Source organism: Penicillium verrucosum (assembly GCF_028828655.1).
Source record: "Penicillium verrucosum strain IBT 35672 chromosome Unknown utg000001l_segment0_segment0, whole genome shotgun sequence".
Taxonomy (NCBI): Eukaryota; Fungi; Ascomycota; class Eurotiomycetes; order Eurotiales; family Aspergillaceae; genus Penicillium; species Penicillium verrucosum.
In genome coordinates, this window is record NW_026643210.1 from 11,435,569 (window position 1) to 11,454,613 (window position 19,045).

Sequence of the window (19,045 nt, forward strand, 5' to 3'; positions counted from 1 at the left end):
ACAACACCTTCTATAAGAGTAAGAGGGTACAAATAACGCCACAGACTCTTCCCATGAAGACATAAGATGAATTAGTAGCTAAATTTCCATTGCCCATGGTATAACAATGCCAAACTTGGAGAATAATTGGCACGAATAATTGGCACGAATAATTGGCACGAAATTGTAAAACCCACTTAATATGAAATCCCAGTCGGCATGTGGCCGTGCCGATCTATAAGGTATCCTTGCAAGATTTAGCTCAGTGGCGTGCTTGGTCTTGTAGACCCGGAACATGACGATTGATGACATTGATAGCTCTCCTCATTTTCAGCCAAGAACATTCATCTTTATATGTAAACCCGTTTGGTACTTTGATACGTCATGACAGCTCTGAACGGGACAGCTATAAGGTTCTGGTCCATGTCTCACCTGTAATTGTACTCGTGGAACCCCCGCGTTATGGCGTCACTTAGTCTCCGCAAGTAGAGATCTACTCATGACCTGATCAGGACAAGCAAAGACAGCAAAGCATATAAACTCGCTATTCGAAACACTTTCTCTTTCACTTCTCCCATCAACACAAAACCATACAAATCAAAACAATCTATTCAAACTTTAACTTCTTTTATCTCACAATCACAGCATATTACCATCCATCATGTCGAGCTTTATTCACAAAGTAAAGGATGCCGTGACCGGTCATCATGATGAATCCAAGACATCCAGCAGCAAGATCGATGGTTTGTTGCTCCTAATAAGTATATATTGCACTATGATCCTAACAATTCTATTTATATAGATGCCCGCGATACTTACGGATCCTCACACAACACCACGGACAACGCTCCTGGCAAACACACTTCTACTGGCGCAGGCTCCAATACCTATGACTCTGGCTCTGGAGGCGGCTATGGTAATACATCCACTACCGGTGCTGGAGGCTATGGAAGTGGCACTGGCGCCGGTGGCCTAAATTCTAGCTCCGGTTATGAGACAGGTACCTCGACTGGCGCTGGAGCTGGAGGCTACGGCACCGGTGCTAGCACTGGCCACAGTGGTCACAGCTCTGGTACCGCCTACGACTCCCGCAAGGGCCCAACTGATGCCGGCTCGGGAACGTCTGGGAACTACGGCAGCAAGTCTGATACCTACGGATCCAACACTGCTGGCGGATATGGCTCGTCTAACACTGGCTCCAGTACTACCAATGCTGGTCCTCATGACTCTAAGATAGCCAACAAGCTTGATCCCCGTGTCGATAGCGATCTCGGTAAGTTTAAGCTTGCTATTTACTCGCTACTTTGAAACCCCATAATACTAGAGTCAGATATCTAACATGATATACCATTACAGACAACCGAGGGAAGCACGCTGGAACTACAGGCTCCAGCAACACTTACGGCAGCAACACCGGCCGTTCTTCTGGACAGACCGGCTATGGCTCCGGTGACACTTACGGCAGCACCACTGGGCAGGCCAGTCATGGCTCCAGCAACCCCTTGGCTGGTGGCACCTCTGGTCACTCTTCTGGACAAACTGGCTATGGCTCCGGTGACACTTACGGCAGCAACACTGGCCGTTCTTCTGGACAGACCGGCTATGGCACCGGTGACACTTACGGCAGCACCACTGGGCAGGCCAGTCATGGCTCCAGCAACCCCTTGGCTGGTGGCACCTCTGGTCACTCTTCTGGACAAACTGGCTATGGCGCCAGTGATACCTACGGTAGCACCACCGGTCACTCCACTGGAGGTCACTCCACTGGACAATCCGGATATGGCTCGAGTAAGCCTCTCTCTGGTAGCGACAACTATGGTAGACAGTCGGGCTATGGATCTGGCAACACTGCGTCTGGGAACGACAACTACGGTAGCAACACTGGCCGCTCCACTGGACAGTCTGGCTATGGCGCCAATGACTCCTACGGAGCCGGCGGTGGTACCGGCTACAATGACCAAACCTCAAAGACCACTGGAGCCCATGGCTCCGATCTATTGAACAAGCTTGACCCCAGAGTTGACGAGAATGCGGCGTTTGGTAGCCAGCGCAACTACTAGGCGATTTATGAGTGATGTTATGAGCTTCCTCTAGGCTATATTCCTAAATTTATTTTGTATTTTATGAGAATGACCCAACAATATCAATATCCTTTTCTGTTTTATCCCACTGCCTTCCAATGAATCTCAATAAGTTAGCTACGGTAAATACATATTTGGCCAAAAAGTCTCGATTCAGGCTTCGTTCCTATTTATATAGCTCTTTTCTGTGACAAAAATAAAGAATTCACCTTCGACAATTCCTTCTTCGGCACCTCTTCTGCCTAAATATTTCTTTATTCACATTGTTGGGCATTACCTGCATATATAGATAGGCACGTGACCACCGTTGCCCTCATTTGCCCAAACATATTATACATTGTCAAAGGTATAACATAACTATCAAATGATATGAGTGAGATACTCAATGTTTCTCCTCCATCCTTCCCTCGGCTATGGTGTAATTTGTGTTATAGGACAATTGTCAGAAAAGGGGGGAATCCCAAAGAAGACATTAGACTAGATATTGGTTTATATATCGTTTTTAACCCAACTGAATTTTCAGTTTATTTAAGCCCTGTAGTCCGTGGTCAAGGAAATAGGCTACATGGTCCTGACATTCCAGTGCTGCCTAGGTGGAGTGACCAGGTAAACTAACTACATACAGTGCGTCCAAGGTTCTGCACTGCATCAAGTATATCCTATCCATAAAGACCCGAGCGAGATCGTACGAAAATATTGATGTAATTGCCTGGAGTGATCAACAAGCATAGAAATAAGAAGAATCAAACCAAAGCCTGCTATAATTCCAAACAGGACAGCTTCTAATGCGATGTACCCACTTCACTAAAGTGAGCCGAGCCCGATAATTCTAAACATTATACTACAAGCGACACTAGCACCCATTACCACAAGATATTGCGCTTGATACCGAAGTGAGAGAAGAAAACAAGAGCAAAAAGAAGTTCATAGACCCGAGGCCGGGTACACTGTCTTGGCGAAGTAGAAGAATAGAGGAATCGTCACGAATATCAAAGGGTAGTGAAGCATCCCTAAGGGAACAAAAACCAACAACGCAGAGCCACAATGTATGGTTGATCAAGTCAATCGCCGAGACGCCGTGTAGAATTGTTCGTCGGGTATGCGGCTGCATATTACAGAAAGGGTAATATTAGGACAAGAGAAAAAAAGAAACAATGCCATGAAGGTCAGTCACCACACACGAAGGTATCATGAATTTCGGAGCCGAGTTGGAATTAGCAGGACACGAGGTTTACATGATGGTCATTCAATGCGGCACAGGCAAGCACAGTCCGGTGGGGATGGAAGGCAGTGCTGGCAATGGGGGAGGATCGGTTGTGATGAAGGAAGCTCGAATATGGCTCGAAAGTGGAAAGATAGGTGCCATCCACGTTGAAAGTCTTAACTTCGTGGCGATTTGTACCCCTGGGTCATGTTAGCTCTGAACAAACAAAAATCAAAATATTACGGGGGAGGCAACGTACATGCTAAAGACAGGAGCGTGCTCGTGAACACTCAAGGTCCGCAGGGTGTCTTTGGTAGCATAGATGGTGGAGATCGGGCTATCCATGCGAAGATCCCAAAGTCGGACCTCGCCATTGCGGCCACCTGATATCAATTCTCGTAGACCACCACGCTGCATATGGACATTGGTGATCCATTGCTTGTGCTCACGCCAAACCTTGACCATGGATGTGGTCGGCTTCAACCGTTGATCAAAGACTCGGACAGCACCGTCACCGAAACCGGCAACGAATATGTTACCCGCTACTTGGTCAGATGTCAATGATGTGATGCAGGAACCCGATCGTGCGGGAATGTCCTGTTGTCGAACTTTGTGAGTAACGCGACATATTTGTAAGACCGGACGTTTAAGACTTACGTTTGTGCACACCTCGGTAGCAGCATTCCAGACACGGATAACCTTGACATCACCTGCAACCAGAGCTTTGCCCTGACCCTGCTGCCAATCAAGCACAAGGCCTGCGTTGCGGTTGCTTGGAATAAGTTCAGGGAGGGCTCTGAAGGCCGTGACCACTTCAATATTCTTATTAGTCTCGTAATGGCGGAAAAGCTTGATCACACCGTCGGAAGATCCAGTCATAAGTAGTGCCTGGTCGTCCTCATTGATGTATCGAACTTCGTTGATCTTTGACCCGACCGGGTTGCCGTTTGAGAATTGATTGAGGCGTTTGTGGCTTTGCCAGTCCCAAATGCTATATGAAACCACTGGTTAGAAGAACATACAAAATACAAAAAAAAAAGCGACTTGTTTGTACTCACGAAATTGTATCCCGGTCATCTGCGACAGCAAGGTGATCCTCGAATTGATGGAAGCACATCTTGTGGGGCTGGCTACCATTCGATAGCAAAGCAACCGAGTTATCCCAGCGGCTCGCTCCAGCTTTTCCTTTGAGGGGTTGGGTCTCGGCGATAATCTTTTCGTTGCGGCCGCGTCTCCAGAGGCGCTGGTTGTAGTCAGAGCTACCGGGCTCATCCGGCTCGTTGGGTTTCATCTGAGGCTCCCGGAAATACTTAAAAATGGTGAGTAAACGTAGATAATAATAAAGTTGTAGGACTCGATGGATTCAAAATCCGGAATTACCTCAGTGGACCAGTCTAGGAATCTACTCTTCAGGGGAATGACCGGCACGACATCAAGCCCTTTGGGTTGGAACCCTCGGGATGTGGGAATCGGAGCCTGGTGGTATGCCGTTGCGGGAACAACGTGGTCATTTACTTCCGGGGGTCGGGTCCATTCAGGAGGGGCCCGGCCGCGTGGGGTAATTGTCATACGGCTGGTTGAAGGCGAAGGAGGGTTCGAATTATCAGAAGGTGGGTCTCCTGTTGTTGAATTGCCGAAAGCAAGGTTCTTCAGGGAAGCAGCGACACTAGCAGTTCGTCTAAAACCCAAAGAAAGATAGCCTTCTTGTTTCGAGGCTGCTGCTCCGGACATGGGAGGTGTTGAAGGTGGCGCAGTTTTCTTTGTCTCGATTCGTTCGCGAGGTTGGAATTTCGTCAAGCCTGTTATTTCCAAAACCTCGTTCTGAAGCTTGTTAGTTAGTGGCGCCATTGGAGATTCCAACAAGGCAAGGTGTATGTAATCAACGATAACGGCGGCATCCTGGGCGATATCAGGATGGGGATCGACCGAGAGAGCCAGCAGCTGCTTCCAAATAGTTCCGAAAGTCGTATTGCGAGACAGCTGGGGCATTTTCTCATGGGAAAGCAGTGCTCCAGCCTGTCCTTCGGAGCGGCTAGTAGAGGTTTCGCTCTCCCAGCGATGAAGCAGGGATCGCTTTTCTTCCTCAAGCTCCTCAAATGCTGCGACCAAAAATTTGTTTTGGTGGCGCCTGACGAATGTTGAGAAGAACACTAAAAGCTCCTTCCTGACAACCACGCTCCCATCGGCAGACATGGGCAAGACTGCCAGTGCTAATGTCTCCTCGATTTGTGCAACTTGGTCCGTCAAATCTGGAATTCCCAAGAACGTAGTCACCGCGTGGAGCATCGCAGCGCGAACTTCGGGGACGGGGTCGAAATTCAACTCGCAGAGCCTAGCGGGGGCTGCACATCGAATGCCCATCCACTTTGCTTCGGGGAAATCGCACCAGAGCATACTGAGACACAGACAAGACCATTGCCGCAGCAGGGGGTTTTCTACATCACTTAGATGTCTCAGACACGAATCAAATAACTCGCCAGACAGGCAGACGTTCTGTCCCTGGGGGTAGTTTTTGCAGAAGATCGAGACTATGAAAGCACACATGGCCCTGTGTTCACTAGCGTTTCCCACAGGAATGGGTGAAGAAGGGTTCAGAATTGAAATAAAGTAATGGATGCCGTTGTCTTTGAGTAGATCATTTTGTACAGTGTGGTCGACTGCCATGATTCTTGCCCAGATGAAAACCATCACAGGTTTCAATTCTTGAGCGGCTGATTGCAGCAACTTGACAACGTAGGGGAAGATGCCAATGCTGAGTGCAAGGTGGACAGCCCATGGGCCGAGGTCCAAGAATTTGCTGAGAAGAATCAAGGCCCGCAAGCGGTGTGCCTGACTCAGGAGGACTTGGAGGACAATAGGAAGCTGATCTGGTGGATTCTTCTCCGTAGGACCGGACGAGAGATACACCTCAAAAGCAGTAAGTTGCTCAGCGAAGAAAGTTGAGTGCTGGTACTCGTACTGCCGTCGCCCTTCTTCCTGATCAATGAGGGCAGGTAGCTGAGATAACACCATCTCGACTGCAAGGTCCCAGCTTTTCCATAGAGGGTGATGGTGTGTGTCTGGCAATTCAGGCGAAGATATCGGATGGCATTTGTAGGTGCGCATAATGCGTTCGCTGAGCAGAAAGTTGCGGAAAAGAGCGGCGACCATTAGATCCTGTCGGAAGAGCTTCTTGAACAAAGCCCGAGGTAAGGTGTTCCATGCAATCGTATCGGTAATTGCAGTGAAAATCCAATTCAGTTCTCCAAGAGGGCTTCGACGATCTTGAAGCCGACCGGGAACTCGGAAGTCGTCAATAGAGATGTTAGTTCGTAAAGGGTTCTGCAAGATGAAAAAGCGCAACGCGATTTCAATCGGCGTTGTCAAGCAACAGGTGAATAGGTCTGCAGGTAGGTCGGGATTGGTCGGAAGCGACTCCGTCTTCTGGCACGCAGCTAGGAGGATGCAGTCACCATAATTCTGAATGACGGCATTCGGGTCTCGTTTCTTAGTTTCAATGTTCTCTTTCTCATGCTTCTCCACAAAAGTGTGGAAATTTTGGACAATGTTCCCCGCATGTGAAACATCAAAGACAAAAAGACTAGGTCCAGCTAGCCAAGACTGCAGGTCATACAGTGGGACAGGGATATACTGGGTATAGTTCTTGTTGAATACCCAGATTTCACCCGACTGAGTTGGCAATGGCACTCCGTGTCCATTGTAATGTAGAAGTACTCGCTCGTCCTTGGCATTTCGGCGAAGTGAGATGCAGAATTTCTTGGTCTCGTCAACCGATGGATCCAGATACTGTTTGTATCTGGTCCGAAGACTCAAAGTCTCATATTGCTCCTGTAGCTTCTTGCCGATCTGCTCCATGATCTTGTTTTGACCACCGCCTGTGGTAGAAGTCGGGTCTACCCAGCATTCAAGCTTGGATGTTGGATTGGTCTTGACCACATCAGGAGGGTCGACTCCGATGTTCAGACAGATGGCTAAAGCCGCAGACACAGTCTTCAGGCGATCTTTCATGCGCCAGTCCTGACTGGGCCAACTTCCAACAGGGTCCCTGGGAATACCATTGGTCTCATGACGTTTCTCTGTGAAATACATGTAGAAATTCTATAATCAGCGGGTATCGTGTTAGCTTCCGGAAACTCACGACCAGAGTGGTCATGCTTACCGAATGCAAGATCTTGAGATATTCGCTGGAAGTATATTCCTCCTGCCATCCATGTCGCATAGCGAAATCTTCATCGTCATCGCCTGCCACTTTATCAAAGGTTATCCGACTCGGTCCATAGTCACTTTTGGCTCTCTTCAGCATAGCCGGTCGGCTGCTCTCCGACCTCCGAGGCGATGGGCGACGGGGCGGGATCTCTCCGACGGTACTGTTGTCTCCCGATGAGCTGGTTGGGCGCCCGTGTGGCGTCAGCGCGGGTTGCTTGTGTTCAACTGCCGTGAGCGATCGATGATGGCCATTCAACGGAGCTGGAGATCTTTCGCGGGTGGGAATCGTAGTTTCTAACTCGGGACCAAATGCGACGCGGACTGATTTATTCGGGTTGCGACGCGAGGCTGTCGACCCGTTGGTCATTTGCTGTGAGTTTTGTTCCATATCGGTAGTGGGATCCCTCATGTTGTATGATCGTTCATTGTGTTACACGAGTATTGGGGAAAAGGAAGGACTGGAGCGTATGTCAAGGTAAGCCGCGAGTATCCCCGCTGGGTCACCGGTCACAACCAGTGAGTTTCCTCTTTCGGTTCGCTCGCTCGGATCTGGATGTTCTGAAGCTGGGGACTGGGGAAGCGACCGATGGTGAAATGGACCGGGTGATGTTGGAGTTGGCCGGATTCGTAGTGAACCAGAAATCTCAAATTGCAACTGCCCTGGAGGTATTCCAGGAGCGCAGAGAGAGCTCGGCGCACAGACTATGGATTCTGATCCAAAGAGAGCTAATCTACCTGGTCTAGAGCGGATGTGGTTCGGAAAGGCGAGATGGATGCGGAAACACAGATATTCCGGGGATTACTCAGAATGATGTCTTGGCATCCGGGAAGTATAGATAACGCGTGGACTTCAAGCCCATCGTTTTACAACATCACTGAGGCAATCGTGACCTGCATAGGGTCAATGCTCTTTGTTTTCATGGTAGTCAGGTTCAAATGCCTGTGTATAAAGCCTATCAATCTGTCTCACAGAATCTAGAGAAATGGAGTGGTTCCATACGGGCACCGGAATTGGTTTACATCTCGGAGGACGACATCAGGGAAGTCCACCTGGGATGAAACCTTTGTTAGTCAGCTATGTATCTTCTATGAAATATATTTTGTGATGGCTTGAATCTAAGAGAGACATTGTATCTATGAATGATTGGGAATGTCTAAGACAACAATCATAGGGGACATAAAAGGTTTCACCCAAGGAAGGATGGACATCCAAAATCTGACACGTCCATTCTTATACAACATAGCAAACAACTAAAATAAACAAAAATCAAACTCAGACATATGGCGTGTAGCCAATGATGATAGATTATTACAAAAGTACATCAGTGTCAAGAGGTCCATCCCTATGTTGTAGAACAAACAACCCAAGAGCCAGGAAACAAGAGATCGTCCAGATAATTTTGATAACCCCCTTTTTCCCTCGGGTCTATCAACTTCACAACTCTACCTTTTTTTTTTATAGAAAGGCATTTCAGAGCCGACATTCATCAGTTCACATGCCTAGTTACACTGTTGTACAGCCTTCAATCTGTAAGCAATCGGTATTTCTTGCACATTGTGGGGTATGGATCGCCGTGTGGAATTGGGGAATGCAGTGTTAGGATAAATTGATCTTGGACCTGCAGTTGTTCGCACTGGGGCCAAGTGCTCGGTCCCGCGGCATATAGCTCATTGGGGGGTTGTGACAGTTAGGGTTAACAAGCCTTGTGGATGGTATTCCAACTAACCCTTGAATAGTTAGTTAGTTAGTTAGTTATATAACTAATGTAGACTTTGCGACATTGTTGTGAAACCCTTTTTTTTTTAAGATTTTCTTTTCTTTCTTCTTTTGAAATGCAACAAACATAAAGCTAAAAAAGACGCCTGGATATGCTAACTAACTATAGTGGAATGTGAAATCACCCCCTCGGTTCCTGGAGGCTGGACCACTCCCCAAAAAAAGAGACTGGGAGAAGGAATGAACAAAGGAAACTAGTACAATGTACGCAGTAGGGCATAAGTAGGAGAGACAAGCATTGAAAATAAATGAAGATGAATACAATATAATACTTTAAATATTCGAGTAATAGAGTAACTAACTAATAGTATGCCCCTGAGTTATGCACGTCCAATGAAACTAAGACTAGTTTGACTTAGAGCATCTCCGGGAAATTGAAACGCATCTCTTCCATCTTCGCTTTTCCTCTTCTTTCACATTTCCTGCTTTCAACCTCCCCCTTTTTTGCCTTGGCTTTAGCCGCTTTGATTTTGTTTTTTTTTTTTTTTTCGAGTTCCCCAGTACGGATGCTTCTGTTTAGAAGCCTCCCCTTGCCCACTTTAAATTTTTTTGGGGGACGCTGAGCGGCTTGTGCATGGAACGTTTTATGGTTCCTAGTGGTTCCTGGTTCCCACTTCACTTCTTGAAATAGACAACCCCCCCCTATCCGTTCAGCTTTTACAACTCCATCTTTCGGGACAACGCCATTCTTTCGATTTTCCGGTGTTGGATCGAGTCCGCACTTCGGCGCAGCTTGACTTTGCGCCAGATCCCCTGACACGACCGACTACGACCACATAAATTACGATGGCCTTTCTGTTTAAATCAAAGAAGAATCAGCAGAGTCAGCAGGCGGCTGCACTCCCCCGGCAACTAGAAATGTCCACACCTCCGAGGGTGCTTCATCTACTGGATCGTCTGCAATAGGGCATGGGGCCAAGGGAGATGGCACGACTTCCCAGACGCCAACCCCAAGTGGTAGCTTTAGCAACTCTCTACACTCAGCTACAAGTCCGACGAGTCCAGACGCGGTACGGCCGCGGCAGAGGGCGGAATCGGAATCCCAGGTGGGTATCTGTTTCGTGATCCATTCCTCACTCTTGAGGACAGAGCTCTAATGTCTACAACAGATGCAGAGACCTCAGCAACTGCCCAACGGGATCCCCCTCCAAGCCCCAGTTCATCCCTTTACCCATGGTCGCAACGCCGTTTGAACTTCTCTTCACCCCAAACGAACCCGTTTCCTCGATATGGAGCGGCAATCAATTCGGTGGCATCTAAGGAAGGAGACATATATATGATGGGAGGCCTGATCGATGGATCAACCGTCAAGGGTGATCTCTGGATGGTTGAAAGCAGTGGTGGTGGCTTGAACTGTATGCAGGTTGCAACAGTATCCGAAGGCCCCGGCCCGCGAGTCGGGCACGCCAGTTTGCTTGTCGGGAATGCGTTCATTGTGTTCGGCGGTGATACCAAAATCGACGAGAATGACTCTCTGGACGACACCCTGTATCTCTTGAACACATGTAAGCGTGGCATCGATTTCTTCATGTCCACCATGATTCTGACTCTCTTTCTCTAGCGTCCCGCCAATGGTCCCGCGCTATCCCACCCGGCTCTCGACCTTCCGGGCGGTACGGTCACACTTTAAACATCCTAGGCTCTAAACTGTACGTCTTCGGAGGGCAAGTGGAGGGCTTCTTTTTCAATGATTTGATTGCGTTCGACTTGAACCAGCTTCAAAATCCAGCAAATAAATGGGAGGTTCTGATCCCGAACAGTCACGAAGGCGGGCCTCCACCAGGCCAAATTCCTCCAGCGAGAACAAACCACACCATTGTCAGTTTCAACGACAAGCTATTCCTGTTTGGAGGTACGAACGGAGTGCAGTGGTTCAATGATGTATGGTCTTACGACTACATTGCCAACAGCTGGACGGAAATTGATTGTGTTGGATTTATCCCGGCTCCTAGGGAGGGCCATGCCTCGGCTTTGGTCAACGATGTGATGTATGTGTTCGGCGGCCGCACGGATGAAGGCGTGGACCTGGGAGACCTGTCAGCGTTCCGCATCTCAACTCGACGTTGGTACTCCTTCCAAAACATGGGCCCTGCGCCGTCCCCTCGATCCGGTCACAGCATGACCGCTTTTGGTAAGCAGATCATTGTTATGGCGGGCGAACCAAGCTCGGCTCCTAGGGACCCTGCGGAGCTCAGCATGTCCTACATCCTCGATACTAGCAAGATCCGGTACCCGAATGATTCGCAACCTGGGGGACGCGTTCCCGAACCAACGACCAGAAAGACAAGTGTTGATAAGCCAGGTATCTCGTCTGGGCGCTCGTCCCGGGAGGCACAAAACGCAGGCCCGGAACCGCAAATGCGACGGGGACCGACGCCATCGCGGGAGAGCATGATACAAGGTGTGGCTCCTAATAGGCCAGGAGAGTTTGGCTCTAATCCAAATCTGGGACCTGGATCGAGATTACCACGGGCATCAATTGCCCAAGCCCCTGCCGGACCCCCACCTCCTGGACAAGCACCCTCTCCTGGCCCTCGTGGAAATGGCGCTCCAGCCGGTGCAAACCCTCGTAGCAAGACCCCGACCAAGAATGATCGCGGGTACACACCAACCGTTGATATTCGTGTAGCAAACGATGAGCGTGGCGAGGAATCACCGATCATGAAGGAGGGCCCACACGAGCCCCAGGGACCTCCGTCAGCTGGCCGCCAAACTCCAACACAGCATCAAAAGCCGTCAGCCAAGGCCATGGAAGCAGGTGAGGCAGCTCCGTTGATCAGTGCCCCTGGCCGACAACGGTCGCTCCGTTCTCATCGGCAGCGTGGGTCCGTTGATAGCGGAGAGGAATCGATCCTGGGTCGGCAGGCTAGCATCGAGGGCTCAATGGAATCTCGAAGCTTCCGCAATTCCAAGACTCTTGGTGATGAGCCACGGTCTCCTCGACTTACACCCCACCAAGAGGCGTTGATAAAGGAGCTGGAGGTTACCAAGGCCCGAAATGCCTGGTATGCGTCAGAACTCGCCCTCGCAAGAAAATGTGGCTATGTTCCCAATGCAACCAGTAGCCCCGCGCTAGATGACAGGGCCAATGAGGCCCTAAGCGATGAGGATCGCCCGCTGGTTGAGGCTTTCTTGGCTATGAGAGCGGACTTGAGCAAGATGCAGGCCACTGTGGATCGACAGGCTGCTATCGCATCTAAACGGGTTGCTGAAGTGGAACATCAACGCGATATGGCTATCAATGAAGCTGCGTATTCCCGGGCCAAGCTTGCTGCCCATGGTGGTAGCCAGCGGGGAACCCCTCAGCCTGATGCTTCTCGGGATGGAGATGACGAGCGGCCCACCGACATGGGACGTCGCCTCGCCCTTGCTTTGGCCTCCCTGGCTGAATTGAAGGCCAAATTAGATGTGCAGACCACCGAGCTTTCGCAGGAGCGTCAAGCCAAGGAACTTGCTGAAGAGACAAATGAGGCAACCCGAAAACACCTGGCAGAGCTTGAGATGCAAAGCAATACTCTGGAAGCCGAAAACTTGCGCGCTGAGCTCCATCAAGCAGAGGCTCTCTCCAGAGAAGAGGCCTTCTTGCGTGCAGAAGCCGAAGCCTCGCTTCAACAATTGATCCTTGACAAAGAAGAATTGTTGGCCCAGATTGAGGATTCCTCGACCCGCCTGAAGGGCTTTGATTCTAACTTTGGTGGTCTCCGAGAAGCTGTTTCTGTCTCCGCCGCGAAGACGGCCATGGTTGAGAAGCAATTCCAAGAGGAGCGAGAGCGTCGTGAGGGCCTGGAGAGAAAGCTTTTGCAGCTCCGATCAGAGCACGAAGAACGTACTACCGAAGTCGAAAACATTACTCGTCGCCTTCGAGATGCGGAGGAGTTGGCAGAAATCCACGCCAGGGAAGCCGAAACTCACAAGGTTGCTTTCGTGTCTGGCCTAGAACGCGCATCTTCTACAGACTTGGACAATTCGTTCCGATCTCGTGCTGACCAGCGAGTCGCTGCTTTGGAGGCCCAGATCGAGCGGTCCACCACTCTAGCCAAGGCCAACCAGGCAGCCGCCAACGCAGCATCAGACAAGCTCCGACGCGCAGAGGAACGGATTGCTGGTCTTGAAGCATACCAGGAGCAGGCCAGCCGTGAAGGCTTGCAATTGCGCCGACAGCTTCAAACTGCCATGAAAGAAAGCCAATCTGCTGCTGCGAATAATCGTGACTTGAAGACACAACTTGAAACTCACCAGCGTGAAGCTGGAGCTTTGGCCGTTCAGCACGCTGCTCTGAAGGATCTTCTTGGTGAGCGTGGAATGAACAGCGAGACCGGACGGTCCCCACGTCTTGACTCCCCCGGATCGCGATTCGGAACTCCGGAGCAAACCCGACTACGCGAGCTTGAGCAACAACTATCGGCTAGCATCAAGGCTCACGACGACCTGAAGAACGGCTTCGAAAGTCGTGAGCAGGAAGCCGACCGAGCTTTCCGAGAGAAACTTGAGCAGCTTGAGAACGATTATCAGTCAGCGGTTCATTACGTGAAGGGCACCGAGAAGATGTTGAAGCGGATGAAAGATGAGCTGAGTCGGTATAAGACTCAAAATGCCAAAATGCAATCTGAATTGGACGTAGCTCAGAAGAACCTCGAGAATGCAGACAGCCAGACATCTGGATCGTCCGCTGAGTGGGACGCTGAACGGTCCCGTCTCGAGCTGTCGATGTCCGATCTCCAAGATCGAACTTCATCTTCTATCTCCAGCCTTGAAAGCCAGATCACGCAGCTCAAGCAAGATCTCGATCAGGTCACGGCTGAGAAACAGTTGTCGCGAAGTGAACAGGAACGTCTTAAGCAAGATCTACTCGCTGCCACAGAGAAAAGTCGCACCGAGCTGGAGCAGCTCAAGCAAGAAAATACCCACCTTGAAACTCGCGCTTCAGATGCAGAGCGGAAGGTCAACATGCTTCTGGAGCAGGTTCAAACGTCAGTTGGTCATTATCGCCGTCAATCTCATCACGGCCAAGGTTCCAATGGTCTCTCGCGTACACACAGCAACGCCTCTAGCAACACAGTCAGCGGAGCCAATGGGCGGGCACGAGCTGATAGCAATGTCTCGCAGGACTCTACGTTCCCCGACAACCGTGGTTCCATGGCTCTGGACTCCCTTGCCAATGAGTTGGACGCTTTGCGATCTCACTGGGAAAGCACCAACCGGAATTACCGTCTGAGCAGCCAGCTGGATCTGGAGCGGACTCCTACCAAGGATAATAGTGAGGGACCTGCACTGATGAGTGATAGCTTGGCAGAATGGAGGAGGAGACTGGACGAGGATGACCGGGATGGGTTTGATGTGCAAACCAAGCCATTGAACACCGGGGCCGCACACCCCGAACACTCTAATGTGATCTGAAGGTCTTGCCCTCTATTGTTGTTCTATGACTATGTGCCCTAAGATATGTCAATTTGCACCGTCTGAGCGTTCTGCACATGTATTTGCAACAGTTTTTTTTTTTTTTTTTTTTTTCTCCCCTCGTTGTGTCTTTCCACACTCTTTTCTATGTATGATGTGTCCTTTTATCCTCTATGTTCCTCTCCGCCGACGCACAGCGTTATTTTCTGATTCTGTTTCGCCGTTGCCCTCCTTTGCTTCACTCTTTCCCGTGTTGATTTTTGTTTTCGAACCCTCCGGCTGCCCTTTTTATACCCCGGTTTTCTGATGTTCATTGGACTCTGGCTGTACCACTAGCATATTTCACGCGGATTCCTTGTTCATCCATAGTCCAAAAATCGTTCTAGTTGCCCTGTGGAGGCTCTTATCTTTCATCAAGACCATCATGACAAGGGTAATCCTGCAGTTTCGTAAATTCGGCACCCAAGTCTAAATGATGTGTAAATGATGACTTGTCATCAGCCCGATTCGATAGGTTTACGCTTACTCCGCGGCGATGCCATCTCACTATATGATGTAGAAGTACTCTGTCGTATAAATTTGATCTCTTGTCATATGTGGTAATCAGTTTGTAAGCGTGATGCTGCACGTTTGCCTCTATATTGTAATCGACTGAGACGATCTTCCCATCGAAAATCGCGCATACTACAGGATCTGGTATTGTTGATTCAGGATCATGTATACATAAGCAAGACCACTACGGACATCATGTCTCGCAATGAGAGCAATGTGATTGTATATGACTTAAATGAGAATGGTATACATCTTAGATTGGGTATCACTTCAATATTGAGAGCATTCTTATAGGTTTGATGCCTGTCGTCCGCGTAGTTCTGGATACTGTATCGCCACCAAGATTGCCATTTTCTATACAAGTTTAACCAAGATATAATCTTCATATCTTTTATATCAGTGTCTGATATATCATTTAATGTGAAAGTATACATCCAATGGTACTAATACATATATAGTTACCTAGGTAGTATGTAAATGTAATAAAAGTCTACAATAGTATACCTAGTATGTAGATGCCCAATACCAAAATTACGCAAAATTACCATACCACGCCCAATGACCAGGGTAAAAAAAGAAACCTCCCGAGGTCGGGCGTGACTGCCGTCCCCTGCGTTAAATCAAAGGGGAAAAAATACCCTTCTCACCGACTCAACTCGCCCCTCTCATCCTCTCCTTCTTCCCCTTCTCAAAGCATCGTATATCTCTGTTCCTTTTCTAAAGGCTTTTGCCCTTGTCCTTTAATTTCTTTGTGATAAATTTCCGGATCTTCCCGGCTCATCTGTTCTTGAGCCATTCGAGCCATCTAAGTACGGTCGGCAACACGTCTTTGATCCGTTATCTCCAGGTATGCCTAGATTGATTCGTTCGGCTTTTTACCTTTGACTTCCAGTGGTCTATTACATTGGCTTTCCTTCTTTCCTTCTTTCATTGCATCACCAAATTGTGTTGTGTTTCTGTTTCTGTTTCCTGTGTTAGCTGATCTGGCCCAGCCTTCTCAAGTTGCCTGAGGCTCAGTTGGTAACCCCTCTCACTGATTTCCTGTTTCTTTCCCTCCACCTCTCTCTCTCTCTCTCTCTCTCTCTCTTCCTCTCTCTCTTCCTCTCTCTCTATTTTACACCCCTTGATACTCCATCGATCCCAGCTCTTGCATATCGTTTCTTCTTCAACAGGATTCGAACACAATCTAATATTCTGAATCTTCTAGCCTCAAGTCCTTTCTCACGGCTAAGTGCTGTGCCCCCATCGGTTCAGGATGACGACCATGGTCAGTGTTAGCCACCCCCGATTTCTTTCTTTCTTTCTTCCTTCTTCACTCGGAGTCGTGTCTTTAATGGCTTGAGTATTACACTCGGATTATAATATAACTTTCTGGTGGTCAACAAGACAAATGAACCACGCGTTTTACTGACATTGCCAGGATTTGCGAGTCGGTAACAAGTACCGCATTGGCCGTAAGATCGGCAGTGGCAGTTTCGGTGACATTTATCTCGGTATGGATATAACAAATACGGCTTTACCCCTACACAACAACTCATAACTTCTAGGAACGAACATCATCTCCGGCGAAGAGATTGCCATCAAGCTCGAGAGTGTCAAGGCCAAGCACCCCCAGCTTGAATACGAAGCCCGTGTCTACAAGTCGCTTGCCGGTGGTGTCGGTATTCCCTTCGTCCGTTGGTTCGGTACCGAATGCGATTACAATGCCATGGTAATCGATCTGCTGGGGCCCAGTCTGGAGGACCTTTTCAACTTCTGCAACCGCAAGTTCTCGCTGAAGACCGTCCTACTTCTCGCCGATCAGCTCATTTCCCGCATCGAATACATCCATGCCAAGTCCTTCATTCACCGTGATATTAAGCCCGACAACTTCCTAATGGGCATTGGTAAGCGAGGCAACCAGGTCAACGTGATTGATTTCGGTCTTGCGAAGAAATACCGTGACCCCAAGACCCACTTCCACATTCCTTACCGTGAGAACAAGAACCTTACTGGAACTGCCCGTTACGCCAGTATCAACACCCATCTCGGTGTCGAGCAGTCTCGACGTGATGACATGGAATCTCTGGGTTATGTCATGCTCTACTTCTGCCGTGGCTCTCTCCCCTGGCAGGGTCTGAAGGCTGCTACCAAGAAGCAGAAGTACGACCGCATTATGGAGAAGAAGATGACTACCCCCACGGAAGTTCTGTGCCGTGGTTTCCCCAACGAATTTGCCATCTACCTGAACTACACTCGTTCGCTCCGCTTCGACGACAAGCCCGATTACTCCTACCTCCGCAAGATTTTCCGTGACCTCTTCGTCCGCGAGTCGTTCCAGTACGACTACGTCTTCGACTGGACCGTTTACAAGTACCAGAAGAACGCCGCCATGATCGTGGACGCTTCCAAGAAGGACAAGGATGCTGAGGATCAGCAACGCCGTCAGGCTCTGCCTGCGGCTGGTCAGATGGGAGCCAGTGGCGCCGTCAAGCCGGGTGCCATCTCCAGCCAGCGTCGTAAGGTCGTCGAACGCGGCACCCTCGACACTCCGGACACCAACCGTGCCGTGGGAGGTAGCGATAGGATGTGAGTACATGAAACCTGGTTCCGAGTAGGGACCCCTTCTTTCTTAACTCCTACGTTGAGTGATTTGCATTTCGTGACGCTGGCGTGGAGGACCCTTATGTTCTGAATCTGACTAATCGCATAGTCTTCGGCGTTAGGCTACGTTCTGCCTCGAAAGGTGCTGCTTTGGGGTATGGACCTTCTGGTGGCCGTTCGAAGCGGGACGAAGGAGCGGAGGCCCAGTGGTACTAATCGTGTTTACACGACGGTGAGGCTATGTTTTACATTTGCCTCCTGTCTGTTCACATTCTTATCTACTAAGAAAACCGGGGACCCGTTCATGTCGCCTTAGAGCGGACCATGTCGCATTCAGCCTTCTCGGACATTTCTTTGTTTTTTTTTTCTTGGATCTCTATTCATTCTGCACTCCCCAACAGCCCTCCTATCCCGTTTTCGATCAGATTTCGATCTCAGCCGTTTCGATTCGCCTCTGTTTATCGCCTGCTCGCCTTCAGCCCCATGGACCCTTTGCCGATTGGGTGGTCACTCCTGCGCTGAGCTTGCGAATACTTTGTCGACTATTTTCTGTCTTTTCGGATTCTTGTACCCGTTCTGCGGGACAACCGATTGCACGTCTCGAAACGTTTCTGATATTGTGGCTTATTTTTACGTCTTCGCCCTTTGGTTTCTCTTTACAACCCTGGCATCTTTGGTCAGAACGACCAGAGGGCAAGACTAAGGGGGATGCAAATGACGGTGTCAACCCGCAATTTCTTTTTTTTTTTCGTCGGATTGTTTAATCGCTGGTACTGGAGATCCTTGAATGCATCCTCGGATGCGCTGCCTATCATTGCTTACCCCTTTTCTTTACTCATGATGTTTATCTCTCTGCCCTTGATCTTCCCCAGTTCTTTTTCTTTTTCTTTTTTTTTTTGCGTTTGCCTGGCGATGATTGATTTGTGAACTATCGACGCTCAACGGGGACGAGGTGTGGCCTCCAACATGGCCAAATGAGGTTTGAGACGGGGACGGCTTTCGGGAGCATTGCGTTGCAGGCTTTCTGTATTTCTGCTCATGCTACACTGCGGAAATTACTCTTACAGAAGGTCTCTAATGCAATCCCGCTTTACAGGAGAATGGTGTGGTTGGCGACGGACATTGGTTAGGGTCGCTTCCGGGGTGGTATGCGTCGATTTGTGTCAAGTTATTTCTCTTAGCTCTCTCTACACTGCACTTCCAATTTGCTTACTTTCATCCGAACTGGAATCCTGCTATTCAACTAGCAACCAGGCCTGGAACTTG

At 49.3% G+C, this 19,045-nt stretch overlaps 4 protein-coding genes across 4 annotated transcripts; 3 read left to right on the forward strand and 1 right to left on the reverse strand.

The window, feature by feature from the left end:
* Window positions 1–640: 640 nt before the first annotated feature.
* Window positions 641–2,039, forward strand: N7516_004194 (uncharacterized protein; the record flags this gene model as incomplete). The annotated part of the gene is made up of 3 exons (XM_057216914.1): window positions 641–722; window positions 782–1,252; window positions 1,336–2,039. The coding sequence occupies 3 exons, from the start codon at window positions 641–643 to the stop codon at window positions 2,037–2,039; spliced, it is 1,257 nt and encodes a 418-aa protein (XP_057078797.1).
* Window positions 2,040–3,274: 1,235 nt separating this feature from the next.
* N7516_004195 (ubiquitin-binding TORC1 subunit KOG1) lies at window positions 3,275–7,879 on the reverse strand (the record flags this gene model as incomplete). Its single annotated transcript, XM_057216915.1, has 6 exons — window positions 3,275–3,464; window positions 3,524–3,861; window positions 3,922–4,255; window positions 4,323–4,573; window positions 4,645–7,362; window positions 7,424–7,879. The coding sequence occupies 6 exons, from the start codon at window positions 7,877–7,879 to the stop codon at window positions 3,275–3,277; spliced, it is 4,287 nt and encodes a 1,428-aa protein (XP_057078798.1).
* Window positions 7,880–10,033: 2,154 nt separating this feature from the next.
* On the forward strand, window positions 10,034–14,644 carry N7516_004196 (putative cell polarity protein (Tea1); the record flags this gene model as incomplete). The annotated part of the gene is made up of 5 exons (XM_057216916.1): window positions 10,034–10,123; window positions 10,154–10,204; window positions 10,239–10,752; window positions 10,809–11,069; window positions 11,100–14,644. The coding sequence occupies 5 exons, from the start codon at window positions 10,034–10,036 to the stop codon at window positions 14,642–14,644; spliced, it is 4,461 nt and encodes a 1,486-aa protein (XP_057078799.1).
* A 1,807-nt stretch (window positions 14,645–16,451) lies between these two features.
* N7516_004197 (casein kinase 1 family protein) lies at window positions 16,452–17,901 on the forward strand (the record flags this gene model as incomplete). The annotated part of the gene is made up of 4 exons (XM_057216917.1): window positions 16,452–16,463; window positions 16,617–16,689; window positions 16,744–17,764; window positions 17,889–17,901. The coding sequence occupies 4 exons, from the start codon at window positions 16,452–16,454 to the stop codon at window positions 17,899–17,901; spliced, it is 1,119 nt and encodes a 372-aa protein (XP_057078800.1).
* Window positions 17,902–19,045: the final 1,144 nt, after the last annotated feature.